Source organism: Vulpes vulpes, chromosome 11 (genome assembly GCF_048418805.1).
Source record: "Vulpes vulpes isolate BD-2025 chromosome 11, VulVul3, whole genome shotgun sequence".
NCBI classification, from domain to species: domain Eukaryota; kingdom Metazoa; phylum Chordata; class Mammalia; order Carnivora; family Canidae; genus Vulpes; species Vulpes vulpes.
In genome coordinates this window covers 8,515,833-8,533,799 of record NC_132790.1, presented here as the reverse complement: position 1 = coordinate 8,533,799, position 17,967 = coordinate 8,515,833, and the positions used below count along the sequence as shown (strand labels likewise).

At 48.2% G+C, this 17,967-nt stretch overlaps 1 protein-coding gene across 1 annotated transcript in view; it reads right to left on the bottom strand.

Annotated features, from left to right (window-relative positions):
* Positions 1-324: 324 nt before the first annotated feature.
* MRGPRX2 (MAS related GPR family member X2) overlaps positions 325-17,967 on the bottom strand; it is a 40,752-nt gene continuing 23,109 nt past the window's right edge. Inside the window, exons 2-3 of the mRNA XM_072727428.1 lie at positions 6,156-6,246; positions 325-1,471 (exon numbers count right to left, since the gene is read on the bottom strand). Coding sequence (XP_072583529.1) covers positions 427-1,471; positions 6,156-6,246 — 1,136 coding nt within the window. The 3' untranslated portion in view covers positions 325-426. The remainder of the gene's footprint in view (positions 1,472-6,155; positions 6,247-17,967) is intronic.

The window sequence follows — 17,967 nt, the reverse complement described above, 5'->3', positions numbered from 1 at the left end:
TTTAATTCTTTTAATTTTATGGAGACAGATGACAGGAGGGTGACCACAGACACTTGTGATGGAATGTTCTCCTAATCCGTCCTGAGTGCAGTGACCAAATAAATTTAGACCTTTCCTGCACTGCTTTCAGCCTCCGCTGAAGGTGGGATTCTTCAGAAGGGGACCCCAGAGTTGACAAAGCTTGGGATGGTGTGAAGGCCCTGGTCCAGGCGGTCCTTGAGCCGCTGCACTCAGTGCCTGCTTGACGGGTGCTGTCCCAGTCCTCATGCGGAGGATCGTTACCTCAAACTTAAGCTATATCTGAAAACCTTAAGGTCCTAAGATCGGAGTGCCCAGAGGCTGAGAGAAGTCAAGAAAACCCTCCAAACTGACGGGGAGAAAGTTGGCTCTCAAAGCCACCATTTATCCGACGGAGGCGGTTCTGAGTCAGAATACCAGACTGTTTCGCGACATCTCCAGATGTTCCTGAGGGCTGCTGACTTCACTGTCATCCCCTCCGGTTACGTCCTGCAGAGCCCGCTGGAGGACCATCTTGAGGGTCTTCTGTCGCCGTGGCCACCGCTGTCTAAAGGAGCCGACGAAGAAGTAAATGATGGGGTTGGCACAGCTGTTGACAGAGGACAGGACAAGTGCAACCAGATAAAGATGCGAGAGGATGACATGAGACTTCATCTGAATCCAAAATAAGAGGAACCAGTGAATGCCAAAGGGCAGGCCGCAGAGGAGGAAGGCCAGTACCGTAAGGACCACGGTCATGTACAGCCTGGTCAGCGGCACCCGCTGGGAGCCGCACAGTCTGGTCAGCATGGCCAGGCTGGAGCCAGAGAGAAGCACAAATAAGAAGATGAGCCAGGTGGCGGTGATGAAGTCAAATGCCCGACACCAATCATAGTCCAAATCCAGAAACAGGAAGCCACAGTACTGCCCCTCCAGGATGCTGAGCAGCAGAGACAGGGCCCAGAGCAGGGCGCACATCACAGCTGACGTGTGTTTTGGGCGGTGGCAGCGGTACCAGATGGGACACAGGGCCGACAGGCAGCGCTCCAGGCTAATGGCACTGAGAATGCTCAGGCTCGCGATGTAGGCCAAGGTCCACACGGTGGTGAAGAAGTTGGGGATCACGAGGGGCATGGAGTGGAAGTTGACGAGTTGCTCCAGGGAATATACGGTCTGGAAGGAGAGGTAGAGGAAGTCGGCTCCTGCCAGGTTGAGGATGTAGACGGAGAAGGCGTTCCTCCGCATGCGGAAGCCCAGGAACCAGAGCACGATCATGTTTCCTGCCAGCCCACCTAGGGCAAATGTGAGGCTCAGCGAGGCCATGATCACGGTCTGCACGTTGGGGGTTTGCAGAAAGGGCTGGTCACTTGCATTCTTTGGCGTGAAGGTGCTCTCCCAGGTGGGGTCCGTGGGATCAATGCTCAGAAACCCCCCACTGGTATTCCTGGGAACACAAAAGAGACTTGAGCACCTGCTGTGTGCTCACTGATTCTCAGGGCCACCCTGCTACGTGGGGGATTACCATGTCCACGTTACAGAGGGGGGAAAAGGAGGCTTGCAGAGACTAAGATACTTGCCGAACACCACACTGCTTTGGAGTTCTGGAACCTGGAGTCAGACCTTCTACTGACATGGGGATATTCTAGGGTTCAAACACTTCTTAACCTCCCAGACCATGTCAGATCTGCAGGAGGCAGGAGGAGAAAAGTCTGGACAGGTTATGTGTGGTGACGACGGGACTCTGAGCTCCACATTCATTCTGCCTGGGACTGAGCTTTTCCTTTTAGGGGCCAGGAAGTTGGAAGACCCAGGCCAAGACCTATGGACAATCTCAGTGACTGAAGGTGGTCCATCCACTGCAAAGGAGATCATGAGTTAGGGTTATGAAGAGAATGTGACCTTTTGCAATGACAGGTAGGAGTATGGCCAACCCTCTTGGCCAGAAATGGCCCAGCATGTCAGCTTTATGAGGACAGGAAATACTTTCCTCCTGTCCGTTAGTGTGTCCCCAGTGCCCTGCTCTGTTGCAGGGGAGACACTCTAAGTCACTCTTACAATGGATTTCTTCCTAGAGCAGTCAAAAATCATAAACTTAAAATACTTATAAAATATTTGTGAAAAAATAAAATAAAATAAAATAAAATAAAATAAAATATTTGTGTACCCCACCTTTAAAAAACAAACAAAAAACCCTTCACAAAACTATGTTCCATTCTCAAGGCATTTATTTATTTATTTATTTATTTATTTATTTATTTATGGGGGGGGCACCAGCAGAGGGGAGGGGCGGAGGGAGAAGCAGACTCCCTACTGAGCAGGGAGCCTGAAGCAGGGCTCTATCCCAGGACCTTGGGATCATGACCTGAGCGGAGGCAGACACTTAACTAACTGAGCCACCCGGGCGTCCCCATTCTCAAGGCATTTATGATTATAATGAGAGATCATTCTGAAGTGACACCAGATCCGTGCAGAGGGTCAAATGAACTTCCTGAGGAGTACCATGAGAAATTGATCCAAATACACAGAGAAAATCCCAGAAAATCCCAACTATGAGGAGGGCATAAGAAGAGAGAGATTTGGGGACACCTAGGTAGCTCAGTTGATTAAGTGTCTGCCTTTGGCTCAGGCTGTGATCTTAGGGTTCTCGGTTGGAACCCCGAGTAGGGCTCTCTGCTCAGCCCTTCCCCCGACTTCTCCCTCTACCCTTCCCCCGACTCCTCTCTCTTTCTCTTTCTCAAATAAATAAATAAAATCTTAAAAAGAGAGAGAGAAATGGATTTTGTCCATTTCTCCATCAAATCTCATTTCCATCTTCTTACCCTCCTCTGCATCCTCAGAGTCCTCATCCAGGGGCTCCCTCTCTCTCTGGCTCAGTGTTGCTTTCAGCCAAAGGGAGACACAGACCAGAGCTGGAGGGCAAGAGGAGGGCGATTGGGGGTTTGTGGCTTTCTAGCTTTTTCTCTCTGCCAGGCTGTGAGTTAGCAGTGGAGGTGTTACCCTGCCTAAGGGCTTCACCCCGGTCTAATGGCCTTTCCTACAGCCACAGCTCCAACTACACCTACAGCCACAGCCCTCCTGAGTTCTGGTAACTTCTTCCCCTTCACCCTTCAGGCTGTGTCCCTGGGGTCTTCAGTCAGTACCCTCTACAGATTTCCCTTAGCTCTGCCCATACCTGTGTAACCAGGCCTTTCATTACTCTCCTCAGTTATCCCATTAGACTATGCCCTATAGATTCTGCTTGGACAATGTCACATACAAGGATACAAAGGGGAGAAAAACCACCTTTGGATAGCAAGCAAATTTGTGGATCCTGATATTATTAAAACAATTTAGCTTTGGAATGTCTTGTCAAGATGCCATCTTGCTCTCTAAATTAGAATTAGCAACATACATCTCTCCATAGTTGCGGATTTGAAGTTTGGAGAGAAAGAGGGAGTATACGGAGATAGGAAAGAAGCCAAGAGAGCCTGGTGGACCCTGTGTGGCTCTCCCACAGCCCCAGTTCCCAGCACCCAAAGGCTCCCATGAGGGAGCTTCATGCCTCTTGATCTGCGGTGGGGTGGCCCTGGCTTCCTGCATGCCCTCCCTTAAGATGAATTCACAAGTGTGTGGACTAAGAGGAAGGAATCAAAACTGCCTTTGAAAGAAACTCTTACCTGAGCACCATTCTTCTTGCTGGAGGTAGAGAATAGAGAAGGAAAAGCTTTCCTGAGAACTGAGGAACAGCAGAGAATGCTTCTCTACCCTCTGGAAGGCAAGGGGTCTGCAGCAGCAAGCCTGTAATCTGGTGACCGCCCGGGGCTTATCGAGATGCTGGCCAACCCCTGTGATTTCCTGTCCCCAAAATGCACTGGCACATGAGATCCTGGAGACTTGACAGACAAGAAACTTCATGAGATGTTTCTCATTTGCTGTGACTCCAACCCCTTATCTCGGCTTCTCTACGGTCTACCCCAGCCGGCCCCCCTCCTTGTGAGGAACGGCTGTCCTGGAGCCTTTTGCTGCCCTCTGTGTCTAGGCAGTAAACCAGCCACCAAGCGGCATGAGCTTCCTCCCATAGCTTCAGAATTGTTTGCTTGGCATTCAAGGCCCTGCATGGCCTGGCTCACTGGATCTTTTTAAATTTAAGCACGGAAGCACTGTATGCACATTCATTTTATTTCAAATGACGCTGGGGTGTAGAAAGTGAAATGTGGAGTCTTTCCTAATCTCATTCCCCATTAGCAACCAGTGTTTCTAGTTTCCCTTCTGAGTTCTTGTACGCGCTAATACTATAGCTTTGTATAATAAAACTACACCTCTGCTCTTGGCTTGCCAATAACAACAGCAGGGAATATCGAGTGCCCTTACAAAAGATAAAAGTCAAGCTTGATCAAGCAATTTCTTGGTGGTTTATTTCTCACTAATGAGGAATACACTAAAGGTTTAGTCTTTGGAGGTCCCAGCTTTTCATGGGGGCACTTCTCGTAGATTTCTGACCTTTGCCTTGTCTTAAAACTCCATCTTCTAGAAGCCATAATAGGAAATATGAATCTCCTTCTGAGAGCAGAGGGCATTCCATTAAAGGAAGTAACTTTATCAGCTCTGTGCTTCAGGAAAGTCTCTCAGGCTGCCAAGAGGAGAATATATAGGCTATAAATGAAAATATAAATCTCCGCTCATACTTCTACAATAGAAACAACTGCACAAACACTTTGGTGTATGCACACAAAATATACAACTGTTTCTGCTGCTTTGTAAGGTGTAGTATATTTACAATTTAATAATTATTAATTATGGAATCTCTTTGATCTCGGGTCCTCATCTGTAAAATGAGATGACTCCCAGCTGTGATGAATCTACAGCTAAGAAATCCCTGGGGCCTGTGGAGGCCTCTCTCCTCATGTGCCCTCCTCCACCCCCCTTGGATCTGTTCTGTACCAAGGAGAATGGAGACCTCAAACAGGGCTCTCTCCCAAGGCCAAATCGGATCCCAAAGTGACTCTCATCTATCAGGTCCTTAATGGTTCACAGAGGCTCCCCTCTTCATCTCTCAGTGTTACACTCATCAGTCTAGGCACCCTCCACACCCCAAAATTTTGTGTTATGAACTCTTTTCAGTAGAGTTGAGCATGCAGGGCAATGTCATTTAGAAAGTCCCTGTAAAGAACGGTTTTGTTGTCTATCGTGTCCACGTGTGTGGTGTGTGTGGAAGAGTGTGAGTATGTATGTGTAGCTGATTTCACTATGTGAACTCGCAGTTATATTTTGGGAGGGTGTGGCTCATCCCTGTATCAGAGCCTCTTCTCATTCCATCCCACGCAGGTAGCACCAGAGCTGAAAGCCAAGCACATGTAATGAAACCAAAGTGGGGGGTGCTGTGGGGAGGGATGGCGGGGGGGGGCACATCTTGATGGTATCATCTGAACTCTGAGTCCCACTATGCCTGGAGCCAGGTTGTCTTGCTACCTCTCAGTAGTTAGAACCAATAATGTCTATTTTTGCTAAAAATAATTTAATTTGGTCCTGTTTTTTGCTCACACAGCCACAAATATGCCCATATTAAAGCATTGATCACATAATACTTTCAGCATCTGAGGACATATTTCTCTCCCATTGCACTGTGAGTGCCTTGAGAATAATGAACCTGTGTTCGAGTCGCAGTGCCAGGGACAGTATCTGACTCAACACTCAGCAAAAAAAAAAAAATAATAATAATAATAATTTAAGTGTATGCATTTGGATCTGTAAGGATGAGTGAATTCGAGACTGAACAAATGACCCGGAGAAGTGAGGATTGCGAAGTCACTCGAGGTGGAGAATTTTAAAGCCCAACTTTGGGGCTTTAAACACTCGCCCATAGAAGAACAAAACAAGATGCAGATAAAAAAATATTTGACAGGGTACAGTCCGCTTTAAAGCGTACACAACATTTAAGAAGCCCAGTTCTTGTGGGAAACAGAACTCATCTGTGGTTGACTTAGATTCTCTTCTCTGTGACGGTCCCATTTGGGAAGCGGCGTTCTGAAGGAATGGGGGAGCAGGCCACTGTGACACAGAGAATCACAGGGGAGTCCAGGAACGTGGGAGCAGAATAAGCTGGAGTTGGGAGTGGGGACAGGACAGTCACCCGGTTACAGGATCCTTTTTATAAAACCCCCACTGAGGGTGGGCCTCACCAATCTCTTGCCTCGTCTCCACCAGGGCTGGAGGACTGTGACTGCAGCGTCAGAACGATGGCGGCCTTATGGTGGCTCAGGGGTGGGGTGCCTGCTGGAGGAAATGGGTCAAGGTCAACCCGAACTGGCTGGATGGAGGACAGAACAGTCCCAAGGCTTCAGAGAGGGAAGAGAAGCCATCGGGGAGAGCAGAGGAGCCGGGAAGGAGGGGCCTCCCCAGTGAGGGCCTGTGCTGCTCTCCTCCACGTCTGGGGGTTCACAGTCCTCGCATAGGGAATCACCCGGCTTCTTAGGCCCTTGATGACACCAAATAAGGCAGCAACTTCATTGTAGAGTCAGGAGCTCCAGGAAGGACTTCCTGCCTGCGGGCAGCTCTGAGCTCACTTTCTACTGGAGTAGAGGAGACGGAAAGCAAAAGCTATTGAATTCTTCCCTTTCCATTCCTCCGCCTCATGAGGTCAAACTGCTGTTGCTCAGACAAGGGCTAGTTCTTCAGAGGATCAGAGGATCATGGAGATAGGAGTCCCGGGCTCCTAGCAGCTGTGTGGTCAGGGAAGCCCGCGGCCGTTTTCGTCTGACTGAGGAAAGCCAACCTCTTTCTCCGTCTGGTTCTGCGGTTCCTTCAGATCTGCTGTCAGGAAACATGAAATATGGGCCTGGGGAAGTTTCTGGAGCTAAAAAAGTTGGGACGGCCAATGCTCTTGTTTTCCTAGTTGATATTTCTTTTTCCTCTAAGGATGGCTCACGTGCACTCACCAAGAGTTTATCGCATGTCTACTTTGTGCCCAGTAGGCCCTGGGAGTAAGAAGGCGGGAACGTCAGGAAACTCAGATGGAGGGATAAGGAATGCGACATTCCACGTGGCGCCGCTAGGTGGTAGTCAGTGATTACTGTGGGGATCCTGTAACCCTCAGCTGGCCAGCAGGAGGCCCTGGCCCTGAAGCTGGGGAAGAGGCCCAACCTAAAATTGGAAGAGGGAAGGGGAGCCATGTTATTTCTGGATGGTTATTCACGGAGGGGGGGGGGTGCAGTGTAGGGCAGGGTCTATGAGACCAAGCTCTGGAATGGTCATTCCTGGTCTTAAGTCCCAGTTCCAACAGGATTACTAACGACCTGAACCTTACTAACGGTTAAATTGCTTCATCCCACTAACCCTCAGTTACCTCAGTGAAATGGTGATTGATGTCTGCCCACGGAGTTGCTGTGAGGTGCTTACTCAAAGACACGAGTGAGGGCTTGGCATGTGGGAGGAGCTCTAAGACTGTCAAGAAATGCTCATTGTTGGTCATCAGGATCCTCACATCCTTCCCTGGAATCCCACAAGCTTGGTCTGAAGCTTGGTCTTGACCTCCCAGTTCCCCAGACCCTCAGGGTCTGAAGCTACTCAGCACACATCGGCCAAGGCGAGCTCTGGGGGACTGGCCCAGGCCCTTCCACCTGCCTTTGTGTGACTGAGGGTGAACCCCATTTCCACTCCTGTCGCTGGCATCTCTATGAGAGTAGATACCTCATGTAAGCAGGGGCTGTGAACTAATAAAACCCTATAAAAATGTAAAGGATCATTATGGCTACAATAACTCTCTTAACTCTCACAGGAACGTTTGTTGGGGAGCAAAACAAGGCAAGACTCGCTGCTCTTTAGCTTGCAGCAGACACCAGCTCCTCTCTGTGTCTTTCTGGCTTCAGGGAACCCCAGTGACCTCCATGTCACCCTCTTCTTCCTGGCTGTCACCTGGTGAGGCCTGCTGGTCTGGTTTTCTCCAGCTTTGGCTGCTGGTGTTTGGCCAGGGCGGGTGGGGAGAGGTGGTGGCATTTTGCCAGGGGGGAACAGGGAGAGGCAGTGGGCCTTGCTGCCAGGGAGTGGGGAGGGTTATGTGTAAACACCCGGGTTGGGTTGGGCAGCCGAGGAGGACAGAGGTCCAGGCCCAGACCTGGCTTCGGTTTAAACCTGCAGCTCCCTGAGGGCTGGGTTGGTCCCAGGCCTTGTTACAGTTGCTGGATGGAGAAGAACCTTGGGGCCTGGGAGTTGACGGATCTCTGTTTTATTTTATTTTTTAAAAGATTTTATTTATCCATTCACGAGAGACACAGAGAGAGGCAGAGACGCAGGCAGAGGGAGAAGCAGGCTCCCTGTAGGGAGACTAATGCGGGACTCGATCCCAGGACCCCGGGATCACGACCTAAGTTGAAGGCAGACGCTCAATCACTGAGCCACCCCAGCATCCCCAGATCTCTGTTTTAAACCAGCTCCTTGTATGAGGCCAAACTTCAGAAAACCGGCGCTGGGGAGCTGGGCACATGCCCGATTTCCAGATAGCTGCACAGTTGGGAGCTACGCTTTGGGAGAATGGAAGGAAGGGGCGAGAGCGGACTATGCTGCAGGATAGAAGGATCGCACGCTGTCTCACATGCCTTTCAAATACTAAACTGCCCCAGCCTCTGTGCCTCTGCGTACAGGCTGCATGGTCTGCGCTCTTCCCCTCCTCTGCCTCCCGGAAGTCTCCTTAGCCTTTTGGCCCAATCAGGTTCCCCTGTTGGAATAGATCCCAGTTCACAGGGGCAATTTCCCGGGGCTGAACCCACAACCCCTGTGGTCTGCCTTATAGGTTTGACACAGCACAGGCTGCTCTATATGGACACTTATGAGCATGTTCTCCAGGTTGGAAACCCTCTGAGAGCAGGGACCCTGTTCGTCATTCATTGGTTCATTCATTCATTTGATCATAACCATGGAGCACCCATTGCCTGGCAGGCCCTGTTTTGGGTGTCAGAATTTGCCCAGGGAGCCTGCCCTGAAATCCAGGTCCTGATTCCTGGCCCAGTGCCCTTTCCAACAGACCCTCTGCTTCCCGCCCACCTCACCTGAAGCCCAGGTTGTACTTTAGGAAGGAGTACTCAGGGCCCCCCTTCCTCTTAGAGCCCTGACAGGTGATCCCCTGTGGCATTTGTGGGCAGGTACGGGTGACTGGGAGGCACCTCCCTGTGACTTCCCTCTTCTTCCCAAAGAGTATCAATCAGGTAACAATAGAAACATGCCCTTCCCTTCACCACCTCTGCAGCCTCACATGGTAGCCCCAGGTAGCAGGCCCAGGCTCCGTGGGTCACATCTGGTCGCCACTCCTGGCCACGTGACCTCAGGCAAGTCTTCCAACCTCTCTCAACCTTGATTTCCTCACATCTAAAAAGGAGGTAATAAGAACACCTTCTCCCTGAGGTGTTGTGAGAATTCCCTGAGCTCCTGCACCTTCAGTAAATGGGATTCTTGTCCTTCCTGCCCCACTCCTCCCACCCCTGAGGCCTGAGGGCTGAAGTCAACTCCCAATCATGGCAAGTTAGCTTCCAATTTAGCAGACTCAGAGCTAGGAAGCCCAGTCTTCCTCTTCTAGCAAGCAGCCCCAGATAGCGTAAGAAGAAAAATGAAATAATAATGACAATTATAACAACAGCAATGTCTATCTTTTTTATGATTCTTACGCTGTGCCAGGTCCTGTTATACATACCCTACATTTATTAACTCATATAATCCTCACTACCACCATATGAAGTGAGTGCCATTACCACCCTTTTTTCCAGATAATTAAACTGGGACACAAAGAGGTTGAGGAATTGCCCAGGATTGCACAGTAGTAGCTGTCAGAAAGCAAGAGGTATTCTGTGCACCTGTTGTACAGCTGGGTTACCACAGTATTGGCTAAATTTAAAAGGTGAGCCTAGGATATGTGAAGTGGGGCATAAAAGATTTCCAACATACCTAGGAACCTTTCCAAGGATGCCCAGATGCCCTGCGAACCAGGCCTCTGCTGGCTCATCCTCCTACTGGGCCCACCACATACAGTCATGTTTTGTGGGGTGTGGTTTTGTTTTGTTTTGTTTGAGAGAGAGAGAGAGCATGTGCCAGGCAGGGAGGGGCAGAAGGAGAGGTAGAAAGAGAAATTTTTTTTTTTTAAGATTTTTTTACTTATTTATTTAGAGAGAGAGGGGGAGAGGGTGGGGGAAGGGGCAGAGAGACTCTCAAGCAGGCTCCACGTGCAGCACAGAGCCCAACACAGGGCTTGATTCCAGGACCCTGAGATCACAGCCTAAGTGGAAATCAAGAGCCCGACGCTTAACTGATTGACTGAACCACCCAGGTGCTCATGTTTTGTGGTTTTTTTTTTTTTTTTTTTTGAGAGTTAAAAAATGTTTATCTGTGGGACTTCAAGATACTACCTGGGGACGGAAGGAGAGGAGACGCATGGGGACCCTGTCTTCCTTCCCTGGGTTTAGGCCTTTGTTGGAGAGAACCTGTACTTATGTCTCTATGGACTACAACCAGAGATGGATTATCTTCAGAAATATGGAACGTAAATTAACATTTCCTTGAGCATAAGTCCGCCTTTGGCAATGACCCAGAGATTCCCCAATCAACTGGGTAAGAGTAAGATGTCAATTCAGTTTGAGGAAGGCTGGCAAGGGTTCACCATAATGAAGGAACAGACGGGTACTGGTTGGTCATCGATCACTGCTGAGTGGATGAGCTGTGGACGAGAACCAGCCCTGGGCCACAGTACAGACATGGGGGCGAGGCCTGTTTTGAATTCTGGTTCTGTAGATTTCCAGCCGAATGACAGTAACCCTGAGCCCGTCTCCTCCGTCTGTGAGGACAGCAGTGCTCTTGGGGACAGGAAAGGCGCTCTGTAAACGGGAATGCGGGTTGTGAAGGCAGAATGGGGGGGATTAGGGCCGCTGCTAGAGACCCCTGCCTCTTAGACTGCGGGTGCCGTCCTGAGACAGGGACTCGTGTGCATTTGGGAGGGGGAGTGTCTGGACACGTCACCTCAACAAGGAGGAGGGCCAGAAGCTGGGAACTGGAGGAGAGAGCCAGGGTACCCCAGAGTGAGGAGAAGTAGCACAAGATGATGAAAAATATTTTTGATAACATTCCCCACTGTGACACAGGGCAGACATGGGCAGCTTGCTTAGTGGCCAGGGATGGGGCGGACAAAGTTCCCAATGTTTTTCTAGCAGAAAATGCTCTGGGGCAGATAGGGATACTGATTTATCATTAGTAGGCATTTTGATCATTTTTTTTCATAACTACCTGTTCATTTTTTACACCGTGATTCCCCCCACCCCTTATCTGTGGGGACACGTTCCAAGATCCCCAGTGGTTGCCTGAAGCTGTAGATGGTACTGAACCCTATACATGCTGTGTTTTTTCCTACACATCCACCGTTACGATGAAGTCCAGTTACAGATTGGGCCTGGTAAGAGTCACAACAACAGTAATACAGTGGAACAATCACGCCACCGCAGAGTGATAAACGTTACGTGAGTGTGGTCTCTCTCTCAAAATATTTTATTGGACCAGACCCCCCACCCCTCTTCTTGTGATGATGCGAGATGATAAAATGCCTATGTGATGGGAGGAAGTGAGGCGAACAATGGGGGCATCGTGAGGTACCGTTAGGCTGCTACTGACCTGATGTCACGTGGAGGGGGGCTGTCTGCTTCTGGGCCTCGACTGACCCCTGGGTAACTATAACTGTGCAAACCCAGACTGTGGATAAAGGGGGGTTACTGTGGTCTCGTGCTCTTTACTCACTTTTTATTCTTTTATTTCTCCAAACACATTAAATATAATTGTCTTATGTTTTGTATCCCAGTATCTGACGTCTGTGAGGGCCTGACTCTAAGGTTGGCAGTTCCTGCTGCCTCCCATTCATGGCACTCTGTTGCCTTGTATGCATTGAACTTTCAATTGTGAGCCCCTATTTTTAAAAAATCTTACGAGAATTCTATATGGCCTGGTTTTGAGGTGCATTCCTGTAGGGAGGATTTTGTGATTGTTTCGGTGGGGCATCAGGACATGCTGATAACAGGCCAGGGCCCGCTTTATTCTATTTTATTTTATTTTATTTTTTGCTTTAGATTTAAATGATCATTTGGGGGGGGGGGGGTTTACGACCAAGCTACCAGTGTCATTTCAGACTCTCACATCATGCAAGGGTCATCCAGTAGCTCTAAAATCTCAATGACCTTTTTTTTCCCCCCAACTACTCCAAATCAAGGCTGATATAGACACTTCTCTGTTTTCGTTTTTATTTATATTGATCACCATTTTTTTCTCAGCGTATAGACTTTCCTGAGTTCTGGCTTTATGAGGAGGGTTCTCCAGTTTGACCCCTGCCCCCTGCACGGGTACAAGAACTAGTGCCAAGTGTCACCTTCCTCTTCCTAGCAAAGTTCTATGCATAACGAGTCTAGGCCACAGGACTGTGCAGAATTTCCTATACGATATGACCATTTCTTTTCACATGTATCCACTTGGACTGGCTTCTGTCTTCACTTCTGGCTCCAGGTTTCCCTTCTTTCAAGTCTCTACCATTGGCTGAAAAGCAATTTTTATAAAGGATTTTTTTCCTGGGACACCTGGGTGAGTCAGTGGTTGAGCATCTGCCTTTGGCTCAGGTCATGCTCCCAGGGTCCTGGGATTGAGTCCCACATCGGGTTCCCCACAGGGAGCCTGCTTCTCCCTCTGCCTGTGTCTCTGCCTCTCTGTCTCTCATGAATAAATTTTGAAAATCTTAAAGAAAAAAAAAGATTTTTCCCCCAACATTTTGATATGTTTCCTAGACAGAGAGTTTCAGAGTTCCAGCCTCACCTGGAAACTTTTCAGACATGCAGAATTTGGGGCTCCATCCAGATCCACAGAATCAGAATCTGCATGTTCGGCAGACCCCGGGTGACTTACAGGGGTTGAGAAGCATAGCTTTCCTTTATCATATTGCCTAAAACAGGAGTAGAATAGTCACTCCATTAGAAACATTTTTTTAAAAATCGGGATATAATTGACATATAACATTATAATAGTTTTAAGTGTAAGACATAACGGCTCAATATTTGTATATATTTTTAAGTGATCGCCACAGTAAAGCTAGTTAGCATCCATCACCATAGATAGTTTCAAATTTGTGTGTGTGCGATGAGGAATTTTAAGATCTTCTGTCTTAGCAACTTTCAAGTATGCACTACAGGATGACTAAGTGTAGTCACCAAGCTGAACAGGACTAGGATGGGCACTTTGCTCAGATGTTCTAGGATAGTGACAAAACCAAACCTATTCCTTTCTCCTCCATATGTTTCTCCGGTGGCTCAAGTGGAGAGAAAGATTAGGATTTGTGGTGACATCTCTGTCAGCCGCTGCCTTCCTCCACCCCACAGAGACCCCGAAATGGCAGACTAAGCCCTGGGCAGATCCAAGCAGGGCATGACCGCCCAGAGGATGGCCCCAGAGGTCCGTGCTGTCCTGCTTGCAGGCCCAAGGCCTTGCATTAACTTCATTATGTATTCAGTATCCTTGACTCTTTCAATAAGGTGGCCACTTACTGAGTCCTCACACCGAACCAGGTGCTGGGCTCAGTGTTTGATATGCATCACCTCATTTAATCCCCACAACATCCCTTTGCAGATAATGAGACAGGTAAGGCTCAGGAATACCTGTGCAGGGATGAGAAGATGAGCTTCACTCAGTCCATTGTCTGAGATCACAGGATTGATAAATCTGATAGAGTTTGGATTAGAACCCTGGTCTTTGACACCACAAACCATTCTCTTTCTGCTCCCTTTTGGACAGTACCCAAAGTACCTGGCACAAAGTAAGCCCTCATAAATGTCTTAAATATGAATGAATCTTGCCGTATAAAGACTGCTGCTTGTTGAATGCCTACTATGTGTGAACACTTTCTATACGTTAGTTCAAATCCTTATAACAATCCAGAGAGGTATTGATAATTATCTGTTTGAAAGGTAAGAAAATACAGTTCAGAGAGGTGAAGTAAATTTCCCAAAGTCATGCAGCCAGTGAGTTGTTGGACTGGGATTTGAATGTAAGCCTTTTTTTCTGATGCTTAGAGCCACGTGTTTTTGTTTGCATCATCCCATCCCTCTAACATGGGAAATCTAGTCTTGGGAAGGGGTGTCTCAGGGATGACACGTAACTAGTGGTGTCGGAGAGGGGAATATCTGTTCCTGTGACTCCAGAGGGCAGACTCTTGAGCAATGAGAATTACATGGAGGTAGATGGTGGCCAGAGATAGGGAACATTTAGCAAGTGTCTGACAAAGTGAAGGAGTGTGCGCCCCATCACTGGGGGTGTTAGATGACTGTCTTTCCAGAAGGCCCAAACATTATCATTCTCTTGTTCAGCTCTAGAAATCCCTAGAGAGGATGACTCAGAGCCATCCATTCTGAAAGAATAGTACAGAAGAATATAGTCCTGGTTATTCTAGTTTCGAGAAGATATTTAGAAAAGGTTTGATTGATGAGGAAATCATGGGGAGAATGACTCAAGGTCAGCTTCTTTCCTCTTTTGCTGGCCTTACCGAGCAGCCTTTCATAGGGGCCATGTTTCTTCTTCACACACAGAAGTAGAAAATGTGACAACAGGTTTTGATTTTGGGATTCTGGTGGGAAAAAACTTCATTCTCAAATAAATGGAACCTATTATGATTTACAATTGAATCTCAAAGGACTGGTCCCCTAAAGTGCTCTCTTTCAACCAGATAATCTGAGCTTAGTGCTATGAATGCTCTGAACTGTCTTTTGGAGACAGGTACTGAGTCAGTTTTCTTGACGTCCACTGGCCTGGGACTTGCAACTACCTCCTCCATCACTGTGAAAACTTTCTAAATTGTGAATAATACAGTAACAATTTACATTTGTAAAGGGCTGCAACCGACAAAGTATATCTGTGTTCATGCCACTTGAGCCTCTGAAGATTCATAGATTCATCCCCATGCTACAGACCAGGACCATGAGACTCTGAAGATAGAGAAGTTAAGAAGCTTGACCAAAGGCACATGTTTTCTAAGGAGGTGAATCTAGATTTCTTGATTTTAAATTCAGTTACAGCTACTGTTTTTCTTGAGGAAGGTCATTTAACTTCTTGCATCAGTGCAGATGCTCAAAATAAATAAATATTAGATAAGGAGAAGAGTTTAGTTTTCATAACCTTGAAAACAAAAATGCTTCAATGGATATTTTAGGTTATACCTGTTCCCTGATGTCCTCCATCACTTGTCTCCAGTATCACAGCAGAAAATCCTTTGGGGGCTCCATTGTGGTCATGACAATGGTCATGCTTCTTTTCACAATGGTAGGCAGTGTTCATTGTGGCAGACAGCATGGGTTCAATTCCTGCCCCTTCTTTAGCTACACGGCCTTGGATGACTTAGCTAACCTCTCTGATCCTCAGGTGCACAAAACTAACCTCATGGGGATATCATGGTGATTAAATGAAATAAAGCCCTGGAGAGCTTAGCCCAGTGTTCAGCACGTAATAGGGGCTCATTAAATATAGGCTGAACTTAGGTGTGTAAAGCAAGGACTGTAGGTCAAACCCTAGCAATGCCAAGACTCATTCTTGCAGCGCTCATTCAAGCAGCATTGACTGAATACATGCTCCATGCCAGGTGCTTTGGCATGCATTGCTCATTGGTTCTTCCCAGCAACCCTCTGAGGCAGGTATTATTACCCCATTTTACACATGAGGAAACTGAGGCTCACTCACTAGGCACTGTATCAGAGCTAGGATTTTAACTCAGCTTTGTCTGACTCTTTTGCAACGCTCTACTATGCAATAGAAGGTCACCAGTACGCACAGGTTGGATAAAGTACAACATTGATTAGGAGTGGTGACAGAGGTCCCCTCCACGACCCCAACTGGGGTGTCCAGGGACTGGACTTCCAGAGCTGTGGTTGTGTTACACTTGCTGTGCAACTTTGAGCCAGTCACATCACCCCTCTGGGCCTCACTAGCTTCATCAGCAAACCAAGAAAGTTGGACAGATTATCTGAAAGATCTTTTCCAGCTCTGGACTGCTGCGATGCTCCTCCAATTTCAAAAAAAAGATGCCAGTGCGTGATCCTGGAATGGAAGAAGCATAACAGTGGCCCTTGACATCTCAAATCTGTTTTGCCTTTTGAACCCGTGTGTTTCTGCACAGATTCAGAATCTGCCAGAAGAAAACTCTCTAATTAACCTACAGGGACTAACCCAGCTAGTAATTACCCCTATTATTTTTAATTGTATTTTATAAGGTGCCTTTCATCCAAGATCTCAAAGGGCTTCTCAAACATTCATTAGTGAAGCCCCACCCCCTCCCATGTGGATATGAAAGGCAGGGACTGATTTTAATGTCAGAAAAAAGAGGTGAGGGGCGCCTGGGTGGCTCAATTGGTTGTGTATGACTTCAGCTCAGGTCATGATCCCAGGGGCCTGGGATCCGGCCTTAATGGGGCTCCCTGCTCAGTGGGGAGTCTGCTTCTCCCTCTGGCCCTCCCCCTGCTTGTGCTCCCTCCCTCTCTCTCTCTCTCTCTCTCTCTCTCCCAAATAGATAAATGAAATCTTAAAAAAAAAAAAAAAAAAGAAAAAGAAGAAAGGAAGGAAGGAAGGAAGGAAGGGAGGGAGGGAGGAAGGAAGGAAGGAAGGAAAGAAGGAAGGAAGGAAAAGAAAGAAGAGATGGGGGCAGAGAGAAGGGGACTGAGATCCTGGGAGCAATTTCACCTCTGAGTTCAAAGGAGAGAAGAGACACATGCAAAAGAAATGTTCACTTTCAGAAGGAATTCAAGGGCTATTCAGTGAAGAGCAGATGGATCAGGGAATTTTCCTCCTTTTTAAAAGATCACCTTCTGTCTGTGAGTGCCTAAGAGAGGGCCATTCAATTTGGCTTGGTTCAATTTGATATGCTTCATTTCACTTTAGACTTTTTTATCAGGTGTCCTTTAGGCTGATCCCCAGCACTCAGGCTTGTGCTCAGTGATGGAAGAAGCAAGGTCTCAGAGTGTACCCATTGCAGGTTTGGGCACACTGGTGCAAGCAAGGGGTCCAGGAACCTCCCAGGAGAGCCCTGATTGGCTGCCTTAAATGAATGGCTGAAGCCAAAGCTAAGATGCCCCAGCATGTGGCCAGCTGCTGCCCCAACACCTCCCTGGCAGTTGGAGGAGAGAGGATGAGTCTGGGTCCATATGCTAAGTCCAGGGACCTGACTGATGAATGACATAGAAGAACTGTTTTGAGCAGTTCCCCACGAGGGCCACTCCTCTCCTTTCCTCCGCAGTCCCCTGCACCATAACCAAGCCACTGTGGTACTTGTCCCAAGTTCCTTTCATCCCCATTCCAATGAATAGATAGAAGAGATCACTGCGGATGACAAGAAACTTCACTGTCCCAGGGTTGGGTGAGGGGCCTACAGTCTTTCCTTCTGGTCTGTGAGATCATGGAGGGCAGAACCCTGCCTGCCTGTTCACCAGTTTCCTCACCACATGTTCTGGGCACAGAGAAGTGGATGCTCAGCACATATTTGGTGACCAACAGAGCAGATCATGAAGCTGCCACCCTGTTTCTAGCCTTGCAGGACGGTCAACAGAGGCTAGAGAAGGATGCTTTCCTTCCTCAGCTTGCGGATGGCTAGATCCAAAGGACAGCCAGGGCCACGCGACTCCAATGACTTTAGAAGCCAAAGACAGAAGACACTGTTAAGCTGGGGATAAGGGTGCCAGTGATGCAGTGGCCAAGGACCCCAGAGCAAGATGGTGTGGGAAGCAAGGCACGTGGTATGAGGCATCAAGGAGGAGGACTGACCTGGCTGCTGGGAGCATGGGAATCCTTTAGCACGAAGGTGGAGACTTACAGGGAAGGATTCAGATTTTTCACTGATGGGAGCTTCAAGGGCCCATGAAGGTACTCTCAGGATGATACAACCTGGAGGGATATGAATGACCTGAGAGAAGGAGGAGGCATGGCCTTGCTCACAAGGAGCCGGCAGCTTGT